The 18,949-nt window shown below is 35.3% G+C and overlaps 2 protein-coding genes across 2 annotated transcripts; one reads left to right on the forward strand and one right to left on the reverse strand.

Annotated features, from left to right (window-relative positions):
- The first annotated feature begins 3,613 nt into the window (after nucleotides 1-3,613).
- Nucleotides 3,614-11,199, forward strand: LOC125189184 (Helicase protein with RING/U-box domain-containing protein). The gene is made up of 16 exons (XM_048086441.2): nucleotides 3,614-3,801; nucleotides 3,910-4,005; nucleotides 4,736-5,862; nucleotides 6,429-6,551; nucleotides 6,623-6,696; nucleotides 7,210-7,270; nucleotides 7,370-7,516; nucleotides 7,600-7,685; nucleotides 8,079-8,148; nucleotides 8,515-8,637; nucleotides 9,263-9,493; nucleotides 9,859-9,963; nucleotides 10,040-10,192; nucleotides 10,477-10,565; nucleotides 10,688-10,768; nucleotides 10,919-11,199. The coding sequence occupies exons 1-16, from the start codon at nucleotides 3,759-3,761 to the stop codon at nucleotides 10,989-10,991; spliced, it is 2,682 nt and encodes an 893-aa protein (XP_047942398.1). The 5' UTR covers nucleotides 3,614-3,758; the 3' UTR covers nucleotides 10,992-11,199.
- A 4,426-nt stretch (nucleotides 11,200-15,625) lies between these two features.
- Nucleotides 15,626-17,760, reverse strand: LOC148926961 (F-box protein SKIP19-like). The gene is made up of 2 exons (XM_089057912.1): nucleotides 17,135-17,760; nucleotides 15,626-16,330 (listed from the first exon to the last, which is right to left on the reverse strand). Exons 1-2 carry the CDS (start codon nucleotides 17,758-17,760, stop codon nucleotides 15,748-15,750), a joined length of 1,209 nt encoding a protein of 402 aa, XP_088914038.1. The 3' UTR covers nucleotides 15,626-15,747.
- Between the last annotated feature and the right edge of the window lie 1,189 nt (nucleotides 17,761-18,949).

An 18,949-nucleotide genomic window follows, 5' to 3' on the forward strand; every position in this document is an offset into this window, starting at 1 on the left:
AGCAGGAAATTAAAGGTGGGCAGTGGCCTACTATACCCATTTTATAAACGGTTTGAGAGAGGAGAGGAGAGTTTTTAGTATACTTTTTCAGAAAATATAATTACTCTTTTATTAGTCCATCAAAATTAGTGCTATTCGTATCGATTAAATTATTTTTATTTTTTCTCATAATTTATCCATTTAGTGTCAAAGGAAAATGAAATGAGCGCAAGACAACAACTTTTTATCTCTAACAGTAGAATACGAGGCAAAAAAATCCATTACATTAACAGCTCCGCATTAACCCTCTTAATTTCTTTAAACACTAAATTTTTAAAACTAAAGAAACCATCACCAAATAAGTTCGTAACTAATCAATTTATCGAGTAAAACATTTAAGCTCAAAACCGAAAGTGAAGGGAAATTTCGTTCTATGATAAACGAAAAAAATGTTAAGGTAGTGCACTAGACAGAGTGTGGACCATAATGAGGTCATTAGTGATATCCAAAGTAATGAGTCAGTATTTATATCTAATGTAAAAATTTGTAATGATTGCTATGGCGAATCCATGTTCCAGTCCAGATCAATTACCATTTACCTGCAAGAAAATAGAAAAATTAGCAGTATACTATTTCGGTTTTATCCAAAAACTAATTTTTTGCTTAAAAAAAGACAATTACCCCATTGTTCCCAGCAGCATGGATATTATCTTGTTCATCTTCGCTGTCACTGTCAATGTTATAGGGAACAAGAGGCAGAAAATCAGGTATAATGATCTCCACATTACCCATGGCCTCAACCTCCTGGCCACCAATAGCCCCATTGCCGTGAACCTGCCCATCATCCATGTCATCAGCTACTACTTCATTATTATCATCCTGCTCTACAGCTATGTCAACCTCCACGTCATGTAGGCCATGCTCCACCTCATTGTTATCTAGTCCGACCACATGTTGAGCCACACCATTAATTTGGTCACCGTGGTAATTCATAACCACATCGTATATCGTGGACCAGATAGTTGCTAAGCCTCCAGTGGCATGATGACCATCTTAAAAAAAAACAGAACATATTTTTATTAGCCATAAATTTGATAAAATTTAAAATTGAAAATATTAAAATTAAAATTTAGTATTCCACCATTCACTTCGGCGCACCGATTGTGAAAAGCCTGGGCTAAGTCGGGCATATTTCGTCGATACATATACTCTTCAGCCAGCGTTTGAAGTCTGAGATAATTAAAAACATAATTAAAGGAAATAAAAAATAAAGTAGCCTATCAGGAAATAATCGGTTGAATTAGTGTGAAGATACTCATAATCTAAACAGTTATGTAACAAAAGCACGTTCACAGTCAAACAAAATACATTGGAAAAAGCTCCTCAACCAGATAGTAAAAGAAATCTGAGAAAAACAACTCTAGAATCAAGAATTACTACAACCACGACATGATTATATATATATCGATAAAAAAAAATGACGTGATCATTTTCTGACTCAAATAGTAGGAATAGAAAACAAGAAATTCTGTTACTAACTATCAAAGATACTCATAATAACTAAAAGACCAGTTCACAACTTTTGCAGGATGGAAATGCGAGAAGTAATTATAAAAATTTCACTCTATTGAGTGCAATCAAACCAATTTAAACGAAATTTAAAAAAGGGCATGCCGCAATATCACACATTCTCACTGATATCATGGATTACAAGAAAATAGAATCCAAAAATAAAAAAGAATCAGCGTCAACAGCCGAAACACACTCAATAGAATTATTATATATCAAAAGTAGTTGTTTACCTTCTCCATTTTTCGATTTCCATTGCAGCCATTGCAGCCATTGCACCTTGGAGTTTTGAAAGCTTTGCGGATCGGCGATGGATGATTTCTTGAAAAAGCGGTTAATAAATTTGAGCGGGAAGTTTAACAGAATAATTAATAGTGAGGTTTATATATACTAAACGGCGCAAAGAGATGGGCCAAATCATGGGCTTCTTAATATTACAGAAAGGCCCAAATGATGGAATACAGTTAACGTCAAAATTTACTATCTAATTAAATTTAGAGTTTAATTAATACGTAAAATGGGAGTTTACCTTTACTTATCCATAATTTTACTTTAAACTTAAATTCATCTGGAGCTTAAATAAATAAGTACCACACACAGGCAGCAGGAACATCTCCAAAATGTCACCTATCATCGTGAAGGAAGACTCTAACACTCTGCAAATTACTACGAAGAACAGATTCCAAAGGGGAAGACTCTAACACTCTGCAAATTACTACGAAGGAAGACTCTAACACTGCAAATTATTTTCTATTTTTCGATATTAATCTTCCTTCTGAAAAATAATCTTTATATAAATAACACAACTATTTTAATATATACTCCCTCCGTCCCGGTTAAGATATACATTTCTTAGTCAGTACGGGATTTTAGGAGTTGTTGTTTAAAGTGTTTAGTTAGAGAGAGAAAATGTGGATGTAAGTATTAATATGAGAAATTTGTCTCTAATATCACGAGCTTTGCACAAATTCTGATTTTTTCCCTAAACTTTCAAATTAGTACCATAAATCATGAACTTTGAGATTAGTTTGGTATTTTCCACGGCGGGTTAAGATTAATATACGGCTAGCTTATATAGCAGTTTGAATCTTATTTGATATAATTCTTACAAGTGGCATGTCACGTTGGTATATCCACTTGGAATATTAAACACAATATACTACTTTTATTTGAACAAAATAGAACTCTAAGAAAAAAAACAAAAAACAAATCTAACAAAAACACAAAGAATTCAATTAGAAACACACACTTGTAACGATATGCTACAAAACTTAAAACACAAAACCTTATTTCTCACTTTCACAAATCCTAGGAATGCATTTTAGGGAATTCTTAAAAAAATTCTTACATTATTGAGAAAATATCAACCAATCTTAAAGTTTATGATTTATGGTACTAATTTGAAAATTAATGGGAAAACTTGAATTTGTGTAAATTTCGTGATAGTAGGGACCAATTTCCCTATTAATATAAAGAGAAAGATAACTAAATATTTTAATAGGAGCGAGAAAAAGTGGTTAGATGTATTAATCGGAGAATAAAAGTTTTCAGAAAAGGAAATATGTCATCTTAATTGAGATAAGTTAAAAAGGAAAACGTATCATTTTAAGCGGGACGATGGGAGTAGTACGTATAAATAAAAGAAAGAAAAATATGATAAAATATAAGAAAAAATAAAGATATTTAATACTTCCTCTTCTTTCATAAAATAGTCTTACATTGTAGACGACACAAATTTTATTAAGAAATTGGTTAAGTGAGATAGAGGAGGATAAAATGTTAATAAAGTGAGAGATATAAAGAGAAAAAATAGGTACAATATAAGAGAGGAGAAAAAATGAGAAAAACATCAAAAAGAAAACTTTCCATTTTAAATAAAAGGAGATTATTTTTTTAGATGGGGAGATAATTACAAAACCAATTTTGATTGACTCTAAAATAAATAAAAAACTATTTTCTATAAGAAAAAAATACTCCAATCAAAGCCGTCGGTAAGGCGCCTACGGTATGTCTTATAAAATGGGCGAATCTCCTCCGTAATTGCCATTTCCCGCCGCGAATCTCCTCCGTAACCACCACCCACCTACCCCTGCCCCCCTTTAGTTTCCTTCTGCTTTTTTAACCACCGTTTCACCAAAACAAGCACCTCAATTGTTCAAACCCTAATTTTTTTAATATTCCGTTCAATTCTCTGATCCTCCAATTGCAGAATGAGGCTTCGCTCTCACGCCGATGGCGCTTCTTCTTCCAAAGGTGCTTTCCTTTTTTTCGATTTTCTGATTTTTTTTAGGTTTAATTTCTTTATGTGGAATTGGAGTTTTTGTTACTGTTTATTGACTTCGACAAGTGAGAATTGTGCAGGGAAGCGGAAACCGAAGTACAGAGACGGTTCTGATGCGGAAGATTATGGAGTGGACCCGTCCTCCGATTCTGATTTTGACGTTCCGAGTGATGATGGTGCGTAATTGACTGAGTGTGACATTTCGGTGATTGAATGTGTGGTTTTGGTAGTTTAATGTTGCGATTTGATTTTGGATTGCTGTTTTGGGCGTGTTTGCTTATGTTTCTCTTTGAAGGTTTAACTTTGTTGGGTGATCCTCATTGAATATGATAATAAGCAGTATGTGGGGAAAGAGATTATCCTGCTCTTTTCGATTTTATCTTGTTGTGGCATACATCATTGTGGAATGGAAAATGTGACCTGTGTTTTCGTGCCTGGGAGCAGTTTTTTAAATCTCTTTTACTTTTGGAAAATTGATTAGGCGTGAGCCTTTGCCTATTTTTATCTATAATCCAGGCTTTTGACATTTTAGTTAAATGACTTATTTACATTTGTTGAAGTATATCACCATGTAGGTAGTAGTGTTACTCAGAGAGGCAAGGCATATCAATAAAGATATATGAGAAAATCTTGGACTTAAATGAGATCATCTATCATGCTTTACAATACAGTTTTTTGGATGGCATTAGTAGCATAAAATCGGCCACTGTACTCTTGTGCTGACTCGAGTAACTGATTATGGATGTGACATTTTTGTGCTGACTCGGCCACTTTTGGAATTTCCATCTTTCCGTTAATCTAACTGTTCTATGTGAAATCAATATTTTTACTGCAACAATTTATCTTTTCCCCCTTCACCCAAACCACATATATGGAAGCATCGCTGACTTTTCATCTTGCGTTTAGGTGAAGATCTGCTTGATGCACTTGATAACAGTACGGCAATGTTCAATTTGAACTATATAAGTGATGAGGATGGTGTCGCGAAGAGGAGGAAAACGAACTCCTATGGGAAAAGCGCAAGTAGTAAAAAAGTTGAAGAGGAGAGTGAGAGATGCTCAGATGCAGACATTGAGACTGGTACTGGCATCGATCTAGAGAAAATCGAATACGCTAGTGGAATAGCTGAGAAATTTCTCACGAAAAGGAAGGGAAAGAAGAAAAAAGATAGGCCTATACTAATGTGGGAAGTATTAGAAGAAGAAAATGATAGATGGATTGAAGAGAATTTACAAATGGATATGGACCTGATGAATCAGAATGAGATATCAATGGAAACTGCTGAGCCTTCAGAGGACTTGATAATACCACTACTAAGATACCAGAAGGAGTGGTTAGCTTGGGCTTTGAAACAAGAGGAATCTTCTGCCCGAGGTGGCATCCTTGCCGATGAGATGGGAATGGGCAAGACTCTCCAGGCAATAGCACTCGTTCTTTTTAAAAGAAGCATCTCAGCAGGAATTCCTGATGCTTACGTACCCTCATCTTCAGGCAGTTCCTCAAAGGAGTTGCCACAAATAAAGGGCACACTTGTTATATGTCCCCTGGTTGCTGTGATGCAGTGGGTTAGAGAGATTGATCGATTCACTGCCGATGGAAGCACCAAAGTCCTTGTCTATCATGGTGCCAACCGAGCAAAAAATCTTTATCAGCTTTCAGATTATGATTTTGTTATAACAACATATGCAATTGTTGAGGCAGAATACAGAAAATATGTGATGCCTCCTAAAGACAAATGCCAGTATTGTGGAAAATTGTTTTATGAGCATAAGTTGAAAATTCACTTGAAATATATGTGCGGACCTGGTGCTGTTCGGACTGTTAAGCAGGCAAAGCAGCAAAGAAAGGAACCAAAGGGCAAGAAAATGCCGGATCTCGAGATTAATACAAGGGAGCTAAACAAAGGGAACAAAAATGGCATTGGTTGCAAGGAAATGGAAAATGATGATTCAGTTGATAATTCAGATATGGCCACATCCAAGGGAAAATCTATTCTGCACTGTGCGGCTTGGGAACGTATTGTGTTGGATGAGGTAACCCTGATATTTTAACTTTTATATGAATCTATCTATTTTACTTTTATGAGAGTCAAGCCTCTAAATTTTGGGTCTTAAAGTCCTTTTGTTATGCTTGTCTGCTGATCGTGGATTTTTATGCTACCTTTTTTTTATTTTGCATGTAACAGATTGTTTATCCATTTTGTTGGAAGAGATTTTGTTGATACATCTGTGCAATTTTTTTATTAGCAACGTTACTAGGTGTGTGTGTAAGAGAAACAGTTAGCACTTCAACCTGCATAATTTTGTCATTGCTGTTGTTTGTTTTATTGAATTTTATACACAAGGGCCCAAACTATTCAAATCACTTTAATAACAATGAATTGGTGACTCATGTGTTTATCATTAAACTCCATATGAATGTGCTATTTGTAATTCTTCTCACTTGCCAACTGATTGAACTTGCTTATTTTATCAGCTTTCCACTTTATCAAATCATTGGGTCCATTCCAATTTAAATTTCTGATAGCTACGATGACCATAAAGAAAGTCCTTTATAGAGAATGTTACCTCCTTGTGGACTAACTAATTTTCTGCTACAGGCTCATTGTATTAAAGAAAGACGTAGCAATACGACTAGAGCTGTTCTTGCTCTACAATCTAGATACAAGTGGGCTTTAAGTGGTACTCCTCTTCAGAATCGTGTGGGCGAGCTCTACTCACTTGTAAGTTATGGTTGAAGAGTGGTACCCTCCGACTTTCTGTATTATACTAACAGGTTTGAAATTCCTTTCAGATTCGCTTTCTCCAGATAGTTCCTTACTCGTATTATTTCTGCAAGGATTGCGATTGTCGTACGCTTGATTACAGGTATTGCTTGAGAATTTTGGTAAAGTCGTTAGAGTTCAAGGCTTATTCTCTTTCTTAACTACTTATCTTCTCTCTTCTCTCCTCCACTCTTCTCCGGTTGGAGGTGAAAGAGCAAAAAGTAGTGAACTTTTTTCATGTTTTCAGTTCCTGTGAATGCATTGAGTAAATAGATCATCTTTCTATTGCCTCTGTTGTGATATCAAACCGGTCTTTCTGTTGTCCTTCTTATGGTTAGATACTAGGGTATTTGCATCTGAACCACTGGGTGAAGTTCTGGAGCATTTACATTTCCATTTCTTACTTTACAATTCAGTGCAATGCATTCTGCTGTATCCTGTTGTGTTATGATATTATTATGACCATTTTCTTTTTTATCTTTGTCTCAATGTATGTGCGTTAACCTTAGTATAAGTCTGGTCCTGCTTTTGTTTCCTTTTAACTTCTTCCTTGCTATATTGTAAAATTCCAATTGTGTCTGGCAGTTTAAATATCTGAGCCTTTTATGTGGTACAGTACAGCAGAATGCCCAGGATGTGAGCATAAAAATGTTCGGCACTTTTGCTGGTGGAATAGAGTGAGTACAGCTAAATTAATAGTACCAGTACTTATCTTTTTCCTGACATTGTTATATTTAGATATGTCATACTAACCAGCAATGTTTTCATTCTTTCAGTATGTTTCTACACCAATTCAAGATTCTGGCAGGAAGGGAGGTGGTAGAGGTGCTATGATTTTGTTAAAACACAAAATCCTGAAAAGCTTAGTGTTAAGACGTACAAAAAAGGGTAGAGCAGCTGATCTTGCGCTACCCCCTAGAATTGTATGTTTTTCATGTCAAACAATCTGAATTTCTTATTGATTTGGTTCAGCATTGTCATATATGTTAACTTTGCTCTAATTTAGGTTACATTGAGAAGAGATTCTCTCGATGTTGTTGAAGAAGACTATTATACAGCTCTCTACAACGAGAGTCAAGCGCAGTTTAATACGTATGCCATCTCACCATCTCTCATACTGAATTTTGGTTGTATGGACTGATGATTTTAATGATATATCCATATACTATGTACTATGTAGTGCTGGTTTAGAGTTTCATTTGCTTGGAAGTAGTCAACAGGCCTGTCCTCCACTAATTTCTTGCGGCTCGTCTAGCCTATAAAAGTTTTTGCCGGTTTAGCTAGATTTGTTGATTACATATTCTTTAGTATCTTGGTTCAGGAACCAAGTTACATGCTATTCTGATTGCTGTGGTCATCAGTTCTTGATTTTTGTTTCCCGTACATGAGTCATGCATATTGTTTATTGTAAAAGGTTTACCCCCCCCTCCAAGAAGGTTAATGAAGGTTCACTTTTTTCATACCGTATTCTTGTCTTATTGGCAGATACGTCGATGCAGGAACGCTGATGAATAACTATGCCCACATATTTGATCTACTGACACGCCTTCGTCAGGTTATTGTTGGATCAACCTTATACTAATGATCTTGGTTCATTAATGTTCAATGTATCAATATAATGTGTTCAAGACTTCAAAAACAATATAAGCAGGATTGACATCTAACTCTAGCATGTCATGAACTTCTATCACTCATGACGTATTTTGACTTTTAAACGACAAATTTGGAGAAAACATGTCAAAAACAACATTTAAAGAAAATGGGATAGTGTCAGACTGATCCAGTATAACATGTTTGTTTTCTAACTGCAAGCAAAATTTTGTGATTATTATTATAAAGTGCTCTGGAAGTTTGCAATATGGATCCCTACTCCGTCCATATCTCAATCTGCTGACCTTAAACTAATCCAACAAAAATGCAGGCAGTTGATCATCCCTACCTCGTGGAATATTCTCTTACTTCAATGGAAAGAAAGGGCAAAGCAGTTGATACTGGAAGTGATGTGAAATGTGGCTTGTGTAATGACACCGAAGAAGACACAGTGGTGAGTTCAATACAATTTGTTGTAATTGTTGGTATCCCTAAGTTGTGGAGGAACTAGTTCAACTGTGCATTACTACATAATTTATATCCTCTCTCAGGATGTTCTACTTCTACATTTTCATATGCACAGTATCCACATCCTTATATTTATATGGATTTAGGGTTTAGTGGAGTGACTTATACCTGAGGACTTATAATGCTAATTGGTGTTGCACTTTCTGAACTGTTGCATAGTGAAAGTTCAGTAGTCATTGAAATCGAACTGTTTGTCCATCAAGCATCACTGCATCACATTAATTCTAGCTGAACTAGATTTCTAAGTAATGGATTCCAAAAAATGGAAAGCACTGAAGATGCATTATGCATATATGTTACTTAAGATTGTACTTTGAGCAAAAGGTTAAATTGTTATATGTTACAGTTGCCCATTTTCAATCCAGGTATTATTCATCTTTTAGTTTTGCAGTGTATTCTTGACTCATTGAATGCTGAATAGTGAATGGTTGAATCAGCTGTGTTTGATTTCATAGCTCGATGCATAATGTTACTAGTACTTGTATGGGTTACTTTTTATTCTAAAATTTCCATTTTATGAAAGTCTACTGATTACTCAAGTGGCACAACAGGTCACATCATGTGGGCATACCTTCTGCAAACCCTGTTTGATCGATTTTAGTGCTAGCATGGGACAAAACTCTTGCCCTACTTGTTCAAAGCCACTTACTGTTGATTTCACCGCCAACAAAGCTGGGAAAGAACCAAGGTCAAAAACAACTGTCAAAGGATTCAGACCATCAAGTATTTTGAATAGAATCCGGCTTGATGATTTTCAGACAAGTACAAAAATTGATGCTTTGGTATGTGCATTTAAAATATAATATCACCCCTTTGACAAGAAAAAAGAAAGATAATTCGATTTTTGCAATATATTTGATCATACATGATTGCCATTTTGCTTTTTATTTTGTGAGTAATTTACTGATAGATAGATTAGTGTTGCTATGTTTAGCTTTTGCCAACTTTTAGTCAGGTTAAATATATGTTCTTTTAGATTTATTAAGGATCAAAAGAATGCTATCCTAACATAGCTGTTTACTGTGTAGAAGCTCTGTTTTTACTCAGTAAAATTGGTTTCTGTTGCTTTTTTTTTGTATATACAGCAGTTTACATTTTTAGATTAATCTGTTGCAACTGCTCAATTGTGAGTATACTTTTACTGCAGAGGGAAGAAATTCGATTTATGGTTGAAAGGGATGGTTCAGCCAAGGCAATTGTCTTCAGCCAGTTCTCGTCTTTCTTGGATCTCATACACTATGCCCTTCAAAAGGTAAGTTTGATCTAATCTTTTTGTTTACTGTAATAAAGGAAAACTACATAATGGTTATCTCTTTTTCTTTTTGTAGTCTGGAGTGCAGTGTGTCCAGTTAGATGGGTCCATGTCAATGGGAGCTAGAGATACTGCTATAAAAAAGTTTACTGAGGATCCTAGTTGCAGAGTCTTTCTGATGAGCTTAAAAGCAGGGGGTGTCGCCCTCAATCTCACGGTAGCATCACATGTAAGAATTTCATCATTCTCTTCTATCCTATTTGATTATGTTTTAATCGTTGTTAGTAAATCCTATATCAACAAAAAGATGATTCTATTAGCAGTGTGTGTATGAGTAAATGTGCTATTGCCACTCTTTGGATCTTTTGTGCCCTCCTAATATCTTAAACATAGCTTCCTCATTTGTCTTCAAAGTACAAGATGTTAACTACCTTGTAACATGCCTGGATTAAATTGGCATAATTCGATATATACATAACGTGTAAGTAATGACTGTCATTTTGATGTCACTAGGTTTTCTTGATGGATCCATGGTGGAATCCTGCTGTGGAGCGGCAGGCGCAAGACAGAATTCATCGAATTGGCCAATTCAAACCAATAAGGTATGCTAAATGAGCTGTGCACTCCTGACAATTTTCATGCTCATATAATAACTGTTGTACACGTGTTTACATATACGTTTTACATTGGTTCTAATCTTCATTTTCTGTTTCTTCTGATTAAGGATTGTGAGGTTTATTATTGAAAACACCGTGGAGGAAAGGATTTTAAAGTTGCAGGAGAAGAAGGAATTAGTATTCGAGGGGTAAGTTGATACTCTCTTATATGTAAAGGAACATGTAAAAAATGTTTTGATTTGCTCAGATTTACTACTTCTTTGTTTGATGATTCATCCTTAAATCTTCTTCAACTCAACCACTGGTATTCTTACCGAGTCGTGTTACTCTGAATGCAGCACGGTGGGTGGATGTTCGGAGGCACTGGCCAAATTAACAGAAGCTGATCTGAGATTCCTGTTTGTGACTTGAGTTTCATCAGGTCTGCTGGTAAATTTTAGGATTTTGTCGTGTCGTTCGGTTAGCGTTTCCTTTCGATGAACGAATTGCTAAAACTAGTCCGGTATTTTTGACTCCTTTTGGCAAAGACAGATCTTTGCCTGTTGTTGTAATGTAACAGATCTTTGATGATGCTAGACATTAACATATGAATGTGTTACAGTTTATTGCATTTTTCCTATATTTGGTTTTACTATTTTTTACACCCTAACTGAATAAAATAAATTTCAAATTTTTGTAACTACAATATTTATAAGGACATAATTTAATGCCTGTGAAAATTGAGGATCTCGTTGCGTTAATACAGAGAAAAAGTCGAGGGAACAAGGGTCCATAATTAAGTGAAGATGCTAATCGTGTGAGGGTCACAATTGTGTTGCATTTAATAGTATAAAATTGAGGAATTTTAATTTAAATTAAAGATGAAAAATTGATAATATTTTATGATTCATGCAAATTGGGTGAGGGTGAGGGCATGGATCTTGGCTTAAAATGAGGCAAAAACTAAAATGATCAATTTGCTTAAGCAAATACTAAATAGTAGCTAGGTGACCATATTATGACTGAAAATGATCAATTTGCTTAATCAATGAAAATATGGAGAAGGTTATACATTCAAATTAGATTAGCGTACTAACCCAAACCTTTTATTTTATTTAGTAATATTCATAAGTTATTATCCCCGTTATGGGTAGATAACTATTGTTGGAAATTGAAACATAAAATGAATACTTCCTCTGTCTCATAAAAGATGCACACTTTTAGGATGATACGAGATTTTAGGAGGTTTTGTTTTATGTGTTAGATGGAGAGAGAAAATATAATTTTTATGTTAATGTGAGAGAACTTTTTCTAAAAATGGAATGTGACATCTTTTGTGATACAAACTAAAAAGGAAAGTGACATCTTTTGTGGACGGAGGGAGTATAACAATATCCCACATTGGTGTACACAGAGCTTAATCCATTATATAAGTCTCATGGGTCTCTCCTCATATCACCAATTAGTTTTAAGATGGAACCCATTGATTTATATCATGGTATCAGAGCGGGTCGCCGACTGTAGGTCAGCAGTATATTTTCGGCCTAAACCGAAAAAAATGATTGATCCAGCAGTATATCTGGGCCTAAAATTTGGGCCAGTTGTCCAATTGATTGAAAAAGAAATTTGGCCGATTGTCCAATCGATTATAAAAAAAAAAGTACAACCCCTTCAAGCTTCACCTTGAAAGATTTCGGTATATCTGGGCCTAAAAAATTTGGGCCAGTGGTCCAATTGATTGAAAAAGAAATTGAGCCGATTGTCCAATTGATTATGAAAAAAGTACAACCCCTTCGAGCTTCACCTTGAAGGGTTTGAGGGAATGTGTTGGCAATTGAAACATAAAATGAATATAACAATATTCTACATCTTTGTACATAAAGAGCTTAATCTACTATATAAGTTTTATGGGTCTCTCCTCCTATTACCACTTAATTTTATGATAGAACCCATAAATTTATATAATTAATTCGTAGGATGAAAATCTAGGATGTCCAAATTTACCCCACCAACGTCCACTACTTCTAACTAGAAATATGGAGAAGGCTGAAATTATTATATACTTCCCCCACTTGTTTCTCTTCTATAGTTCTATACCTTTTCTATTAAGTTATTATGCTTATATTAGTAATTTCCTTTTTCTTTTGTTTCGTATACTATGCACACTTTCCAATAATCTTATGTGTATACGATCTTGTAATGTTTATTTTTTGTCTATTATATTTCAAATGTTTAATCAAGAATAATATTACACAATGATATATTAATCTAGACTAAAGTCTATTTTCGGTCCCCTACATTTGTTCTAAAATTCTTTTTGCATTGGTCCCTTATATTAAGTTTGTAACTTTTTTGTCCTAAACATATCTGTAAAAGTCTTTTTCAGTTAAAATAAACGGTCAAAGTGTTAGACCAACTTAATAACTTAATCACATATTAGTTAACTTAAGTAAATTAATTAACTTAATATTAAATTTTATAAAATATTTTTTTATTTCAAATAAAATTTAATCATATCCTATACGGAGGTCTTGTTCGCCGCCACCGCTACAGTTAAACCAGCTCTCCATGTTCCGGCGCCGTGGAGAAGATGATGATAGGGCTTTATGATTTAGGGTGAAATTTCAATTTACTAAGTTAAAATTGGAGAAAGTGGATGTATGAATTGAGAGGATCTCGCCACACCGGGAAATATATGGTGAAGTAGGATATGATATAAAAATCACTCAAAAGAAACACTCTCAATTCACTAGGATTCCACCTAAGAATATACAACAAAGAAATAAGAAGAATCCTCTTCTCAAAACAAGCAAATAACTCAAATTATAATACATTATCAAGTTCCTCCTTGAATATGTAAATCGTAGCAAATATAAGCAAACTTGGAACAACCCTCCAAGTATTGAGACTTGCTTATTAGCTATAGAGATGTGAAACATCTCTTACACTTTATTAAAACATTGAATAAAGAAGCTAAAACACTTCAAGACTTTTGGATTGACCATTAGACTCTTGATTTAACTTTATTAATTAGACTCTTGAGTTTCTGTGTCATTCTTGATTTAGCTTTATTAATTAGACTCTTGAGTTTCCGTGTCATTCTCCCTCGGTTCGAGAAGACTCGTCCTTGAGTCTCCATCGGGATCATCTTCAAAATAAGGCGAGAGGTCAGCGAAGTTGAAGGTTGCTGAAACTCCATAGTTACCGGGAAACTCAATTTTGTATGCATTATCTCCAATTCTTTTGAGAACTTTGAAAGGTTCATCAGCTCTAGGCTTCAATTTTCCATGACGACCGCGAGGAAAGCGTTCCTTGCGAAGATGAATCCACACCAAGTCTCCTTCCTTGAATGTTGACGGCTTTCGATGCTTATTAGCACACTTTTGATACTTCTCATTTTGTTTGATAATTTCTTGTCGAACCTGCTCATGCAATGTCTTGATGTATTTAGCATGATTTTCACCCTCATTACTGGACAGATGAGAAATAGGAACAAGGGGCAAATCCAATGGAGTAATTGGATTGCTACCATAGACTACTTCAAATGGACTTCTTCCTGTTGTTTGGCTGCATGATCGATTATAAGCGAACTCCGCTTGAGCCAATATTGTATCCCATTGCCGTGGATTCTTACCAATCAAACTCCTCAAAAGGTTTCCCAAGCTCCGATTAACAGCTTCCGTTTGCGGATGATGAGAAGAGCTAAATTGAAGTTTAGTTCCAAGTTTTCCCCAAAGCGTATGCCAAAAATGACTCATAAACTTCGGATCACGATCTTTGACAAAAGTATGAGTATTTTTGAAGCCATCATGTACAGATTTTCGATCATATTGCCAAGGTCTTCCCAGAAGTAAATGACATGCATCCATTGGAACAACATCACACCAAACTCCATCTTTATATTTGCTACCTATGGAAAATGGAACAACGCACCTCTTGTTTACCTTTATTTCACTATCTTTTTTTAGCCAAGAAAGCCTGTATGGTTGGGGATGAGGCACCGTCTTTAATTTCAGTTTCTCTACCATCATAGTAGCCACCACATTTTTGCAGCTTCCTCCATCGATGATTACATTGCAGACTTTTCCATGAGAAGTGCACCTTGTGTGAAAAATATTGTGGTGAAGCCAAGAATCATCTTCAATATGAGTTGCACTGAGATTGCGAGAAACCATCAAAGATTCTCCTTGATTTGCATAAACTAACTCTTCCTCATCATAAGCTTCATCGTAGATTGGCATTGTGTCATCTTGATTTTCTTCAACATCTTCTTCCACAAGAGTGACAATCCTTCGATTAGGACAATCCGCGGCAATATGTGGGAATCCTTTGCATTTGAAACATGTTTTTTGATTATTTGATCCGGTTGGGCATCCTGTTCCTGTTCCAACACCTCCTTCTTTAGGTGTAGCAAATTTTTGCTTTATCTCTTTTGTATAAGCTAATAGAGAAAGAATAAAGTAAGAGAGAGATAAAAAATAGAGATGACGGTATTTTCATTTTAGAAATCATTTTATTTTTAGTGGGATAACTTAAAAAGGAAAACGTTTCATGGATGGACAGATGGAATACTTAATGATTATAAATTATTTATGAAGAGAATATCTCTTGAGTACAAACTCATCCCACGTTACGAGTTTGAGAGAAGTTGAAAGGTGTATGTAAATCATGTCCAAACTCATTTAGTTTGAGGCCTTTTGGGCTGACCCAAAAATAAATCCGTGAGGACTTGACTCAAATTGGACAATATTAAACATCTGTTGCAATCAATAATCCGAACAAGTAGTATTAGAGCCAAGTTCCGAACAAGCAGTATCAGAGCCAGGTCGAGTGGATTCTAAGATGACTCAAGTTCGAGTCCAGGTCGAGTGGATTCTAAGATGACTCAAGTTCGAGTCAGATCACCTGTAATGTCTCGACGTGTCGATTGCTTTGTATGCTCAAACCACTTACTATTGATCGTTGTCATTTTTTTTAACGCTGATGGATTAAAGCTAGGTCAATATTTTAGGAATCAGTTTATATAAAAAGATAAATGCGTAAAGTCTGTTGATGATAAAGAGCAGTAGTAAAAGGCATAAATGATTATTGATAACCAATCCAAAATACAAAACAAGAAAAAGTAATAAAAAGGTGATTGTTATTTGTGCACGTTTATAAGTCGAGAATCACTAGACAATAGATAATTTTACAATCTACGCCTAAAACAGTAGCGTGTAGAATAGTCATATACGTAATGCTCGAAGCTGAAGGCAAAAGTATCAAATGGATCGCCACCATCACAATTAGGCCACGGTATATCACTGACTGAATCATTAGGGAGTTTAAGATATTTTATTTGCTCACGACATCTTTTCCCCAAATCTCCTTGAAGATCAAGATCAAAACATCGTCGAATATCAAGTGATTCGAGCAGTGGACAACCGTTAAGGATGAACTCAAGTCCTTTATTTCCCATCCAATGATCAAAAACTTGAAGATGGCGTAGATTAGGCATGCTTTTGCTGATTGCGAGAGCATACGCATGCCGAAATCGTTCATTATGAGCAATATGCACATATTTTGGAAACTTGCACTTAAACCCATTGCATGAGAATGATTTCAACAATGGGCAAGAATTACCAATAGCTTGAATGTGGTTAGAACCAATCCATGGTCTAATAGTAAGGTGTAACTCTTCCAACTGTTTAAGTTTTACCGCCATTCTAGTTGCACAATATCCTGATATAAAAAAGCACGTTCCAAGTTTAAGTCGTTTAAGACTTGGTGATCTGTAAAACAACAAATGATTAGATACCGATAATGGAAGCTACTTTACATTAGCTTATGTGATACACAATCAAGAAAAAAATGTTCAAAAATATCATCTCACATCTACTACATTATACTCCATTTGTCAACCAAAAATAGTCTCATGAGTAGACAACAGACATGTATTTTAATGAGAAATTTGTAAAGTAAAAGAAAAAAAGAGAAAAAATGGGTAAAATATGATAAAGAAAGAGATATGAATAAAGTACGAGAGAGGAAAGAAAAAAGTGTATACAGTATATTTTTTTATGAACTTAAGATCAATCGGGAAAAGGTTGAAGCAGAAGAAATAAATTCAAGAAAAAATAAACTAAGTATATAAATCTTTCTATCTCCTTGTTAAGGGGAAGCGAGTGACAACGACTTTTAGCATCGCCAATACAATTGAAATACCTTTAATAAAACACATTTTAAAACGATGAATCATTATTCTTTACATAATTTTAGTGATTTGCGACTCAATGCCAATTCATAAAGCAAGTTTGCCTCTATGGTCCAAATTACAAATTTGAAACAAAGCAAATCTTCAATTTAATACCGTTAAAAAGATTATGCGAAAGAGTACTAAGCAAATAAAAAGAGTGATCAATAGAACACAATGAACATAACCAAACTGTTGGAAAAAACATGAATTTTGATATAAAGTGTAATCCATGCCACAACTTCGAAAATCGTTAGCTAATTAAGGTTAGTAATATCAAATGTAATACCTACACACATGTGAATTTAACCTTTGACAAAATACCATTCTTGATTTAAATTACCGATTGGCGATGTAGTCCATGAGTGCATCGTCCCCGAAGTACTGGATGGTGATGTCGACCAATTGACCCTGACTACGATCCACTGCACAGCGGCACATAGCATTGTACTCATCGTTGAAAACCCCCTGCCTAGGGTTGGAAAAATCGATGATTCGCCACAAAACGGGATCCTTGGAAACCTTCCACCACGTAGTACACACTGCCTGCGCACATCTCAGAACCTCCTCCGCCCCCAGCCTTTGCAGAATATTGGCCGTTACATCCTTGGGAAGTTCAATCCACGGAGGCGGAGGAGGGACTGAGGATGAAGCAACCACCCGAATTTTCTTCGGAGGCTTAAGGACGTTGGTCCGCATCCACCGGAGCCACTGTGAAGCTTGACCTCCCCTGCATTTGTCCAATAAGCGTCTCCTCTTGAGGGGAGGAGTGTTGTGGAAGTCGAAGTATTCGTCGATGCTGTAGAGGCCGGCGGGGTCGTTGCCATCGAAATTACGAGTATGAAGGCGGATCTTGGGACCTCGGAAGGTAGAGAAAGGAGGAAGCGGTGGAGAATACGGATAGATATGAGGGTTATTCTCAAGGGGAAAAGAGTGATATAGAGAGAATAGCTTATCAAATCGTTCCATGGCGGCACAGAACGGAATGGAACTCTTTTTGAGCAACTTCTGCTATTTATAGAGTGGAAAACTGAAGTACTAAATCCATGGGAAATCCTAACAGACATTCCGGAAGATGTGTACTATATCTTTATTACGGTTTACAATATGGCCAAACATTTGACTCTCCAAAGATATTTTCAACTTTATTGATTGATGGAGTATTTAATACTAAATTTTTGAAAATTTGTCACTTATTTTCGTTTTATTTATTTCTGAAAATTTATTACTTTTCATATTTTACTATTTTTTAATAGTGGACTCCATATTTATAAATGAATGGTGTATTATCTTTAATTTAGATTATTACTCGTTTAGATTTAATTTTATCTTCGGTCACTTGGAGTTTTTTCTTTTTAATTCGTTGGATAGCATCTTTGCTAGTTGTAAAGCTTGAATATCTTCTGCTATAACTATTCAACTTTGGTACTTCTTGGATTTGGAATGCAATGAAATCTCAGGTGCAATTTTGGCGTATCTTAAAGGTATTGTTCCACCCAAAATTGGGTGTCATACACTACTTTTTAGCACTACAACTACTTCCAAGCATATAAGACAGAGATAGTATATAACTAAGGATAAGCATACAAATATCGAACGTTCGGAATGCTATCACGGATTGTCTACCAAATACTAAGCTTCTATCACTATCTAGAAACGCAGTTGGAGTTTTGATTAACCTAAGAAACAGTAAATAAACCAATTAAAGAATTAAACCCGTTGCAGACTGAATACTTGAGGAATACATATGAGAATAAGAGAATTTCAGGAACGTGCTTTCATATGATTTATACAAGACACAATTATAATATCCTAGCACAGTTCATGTTTAACTCAAACGAGAGTCACATAAGTAATGCCCACGCGGACAAAGTAGATTAGTAACTCCAAACAGTTCAATTAGACTCTCAAGATGTCTTCACTCTCAATTAACAGTACATTTTCGGGGGGAATTAATTGTAGTGCTAATTAAGCCAATCCACATCCTCTCTCAGTTACTTTGCATAACAAAAAACAATCTTGTAATCTAACGTTTAGATGAATGCTACGTGTCATCTATCAATGTAGATTTTAGTACACTAATGTAGCTTTTTAGTCTAATAATGTAGCTCGACTATTATTATCACACATCCAATCCAAGGATCCAATGGCTATGATT

Source organism: Salvia hispanica, chromosome 5 (genome assembly GCF_029641045.1).
Source record: "Salvia hispanica isolate PSC_SH4W2 chromosome 5, Shi_PSC_v1, whole genome shotgun sequence".
Classification (NCBI taxonomy): domain Eukaryota; kingdom Viridiplantae; phylum Streptophyta; class Magnoliopsida; order Lamiales; family Lamiaceae; genus Salvia; species Salvia hispanica.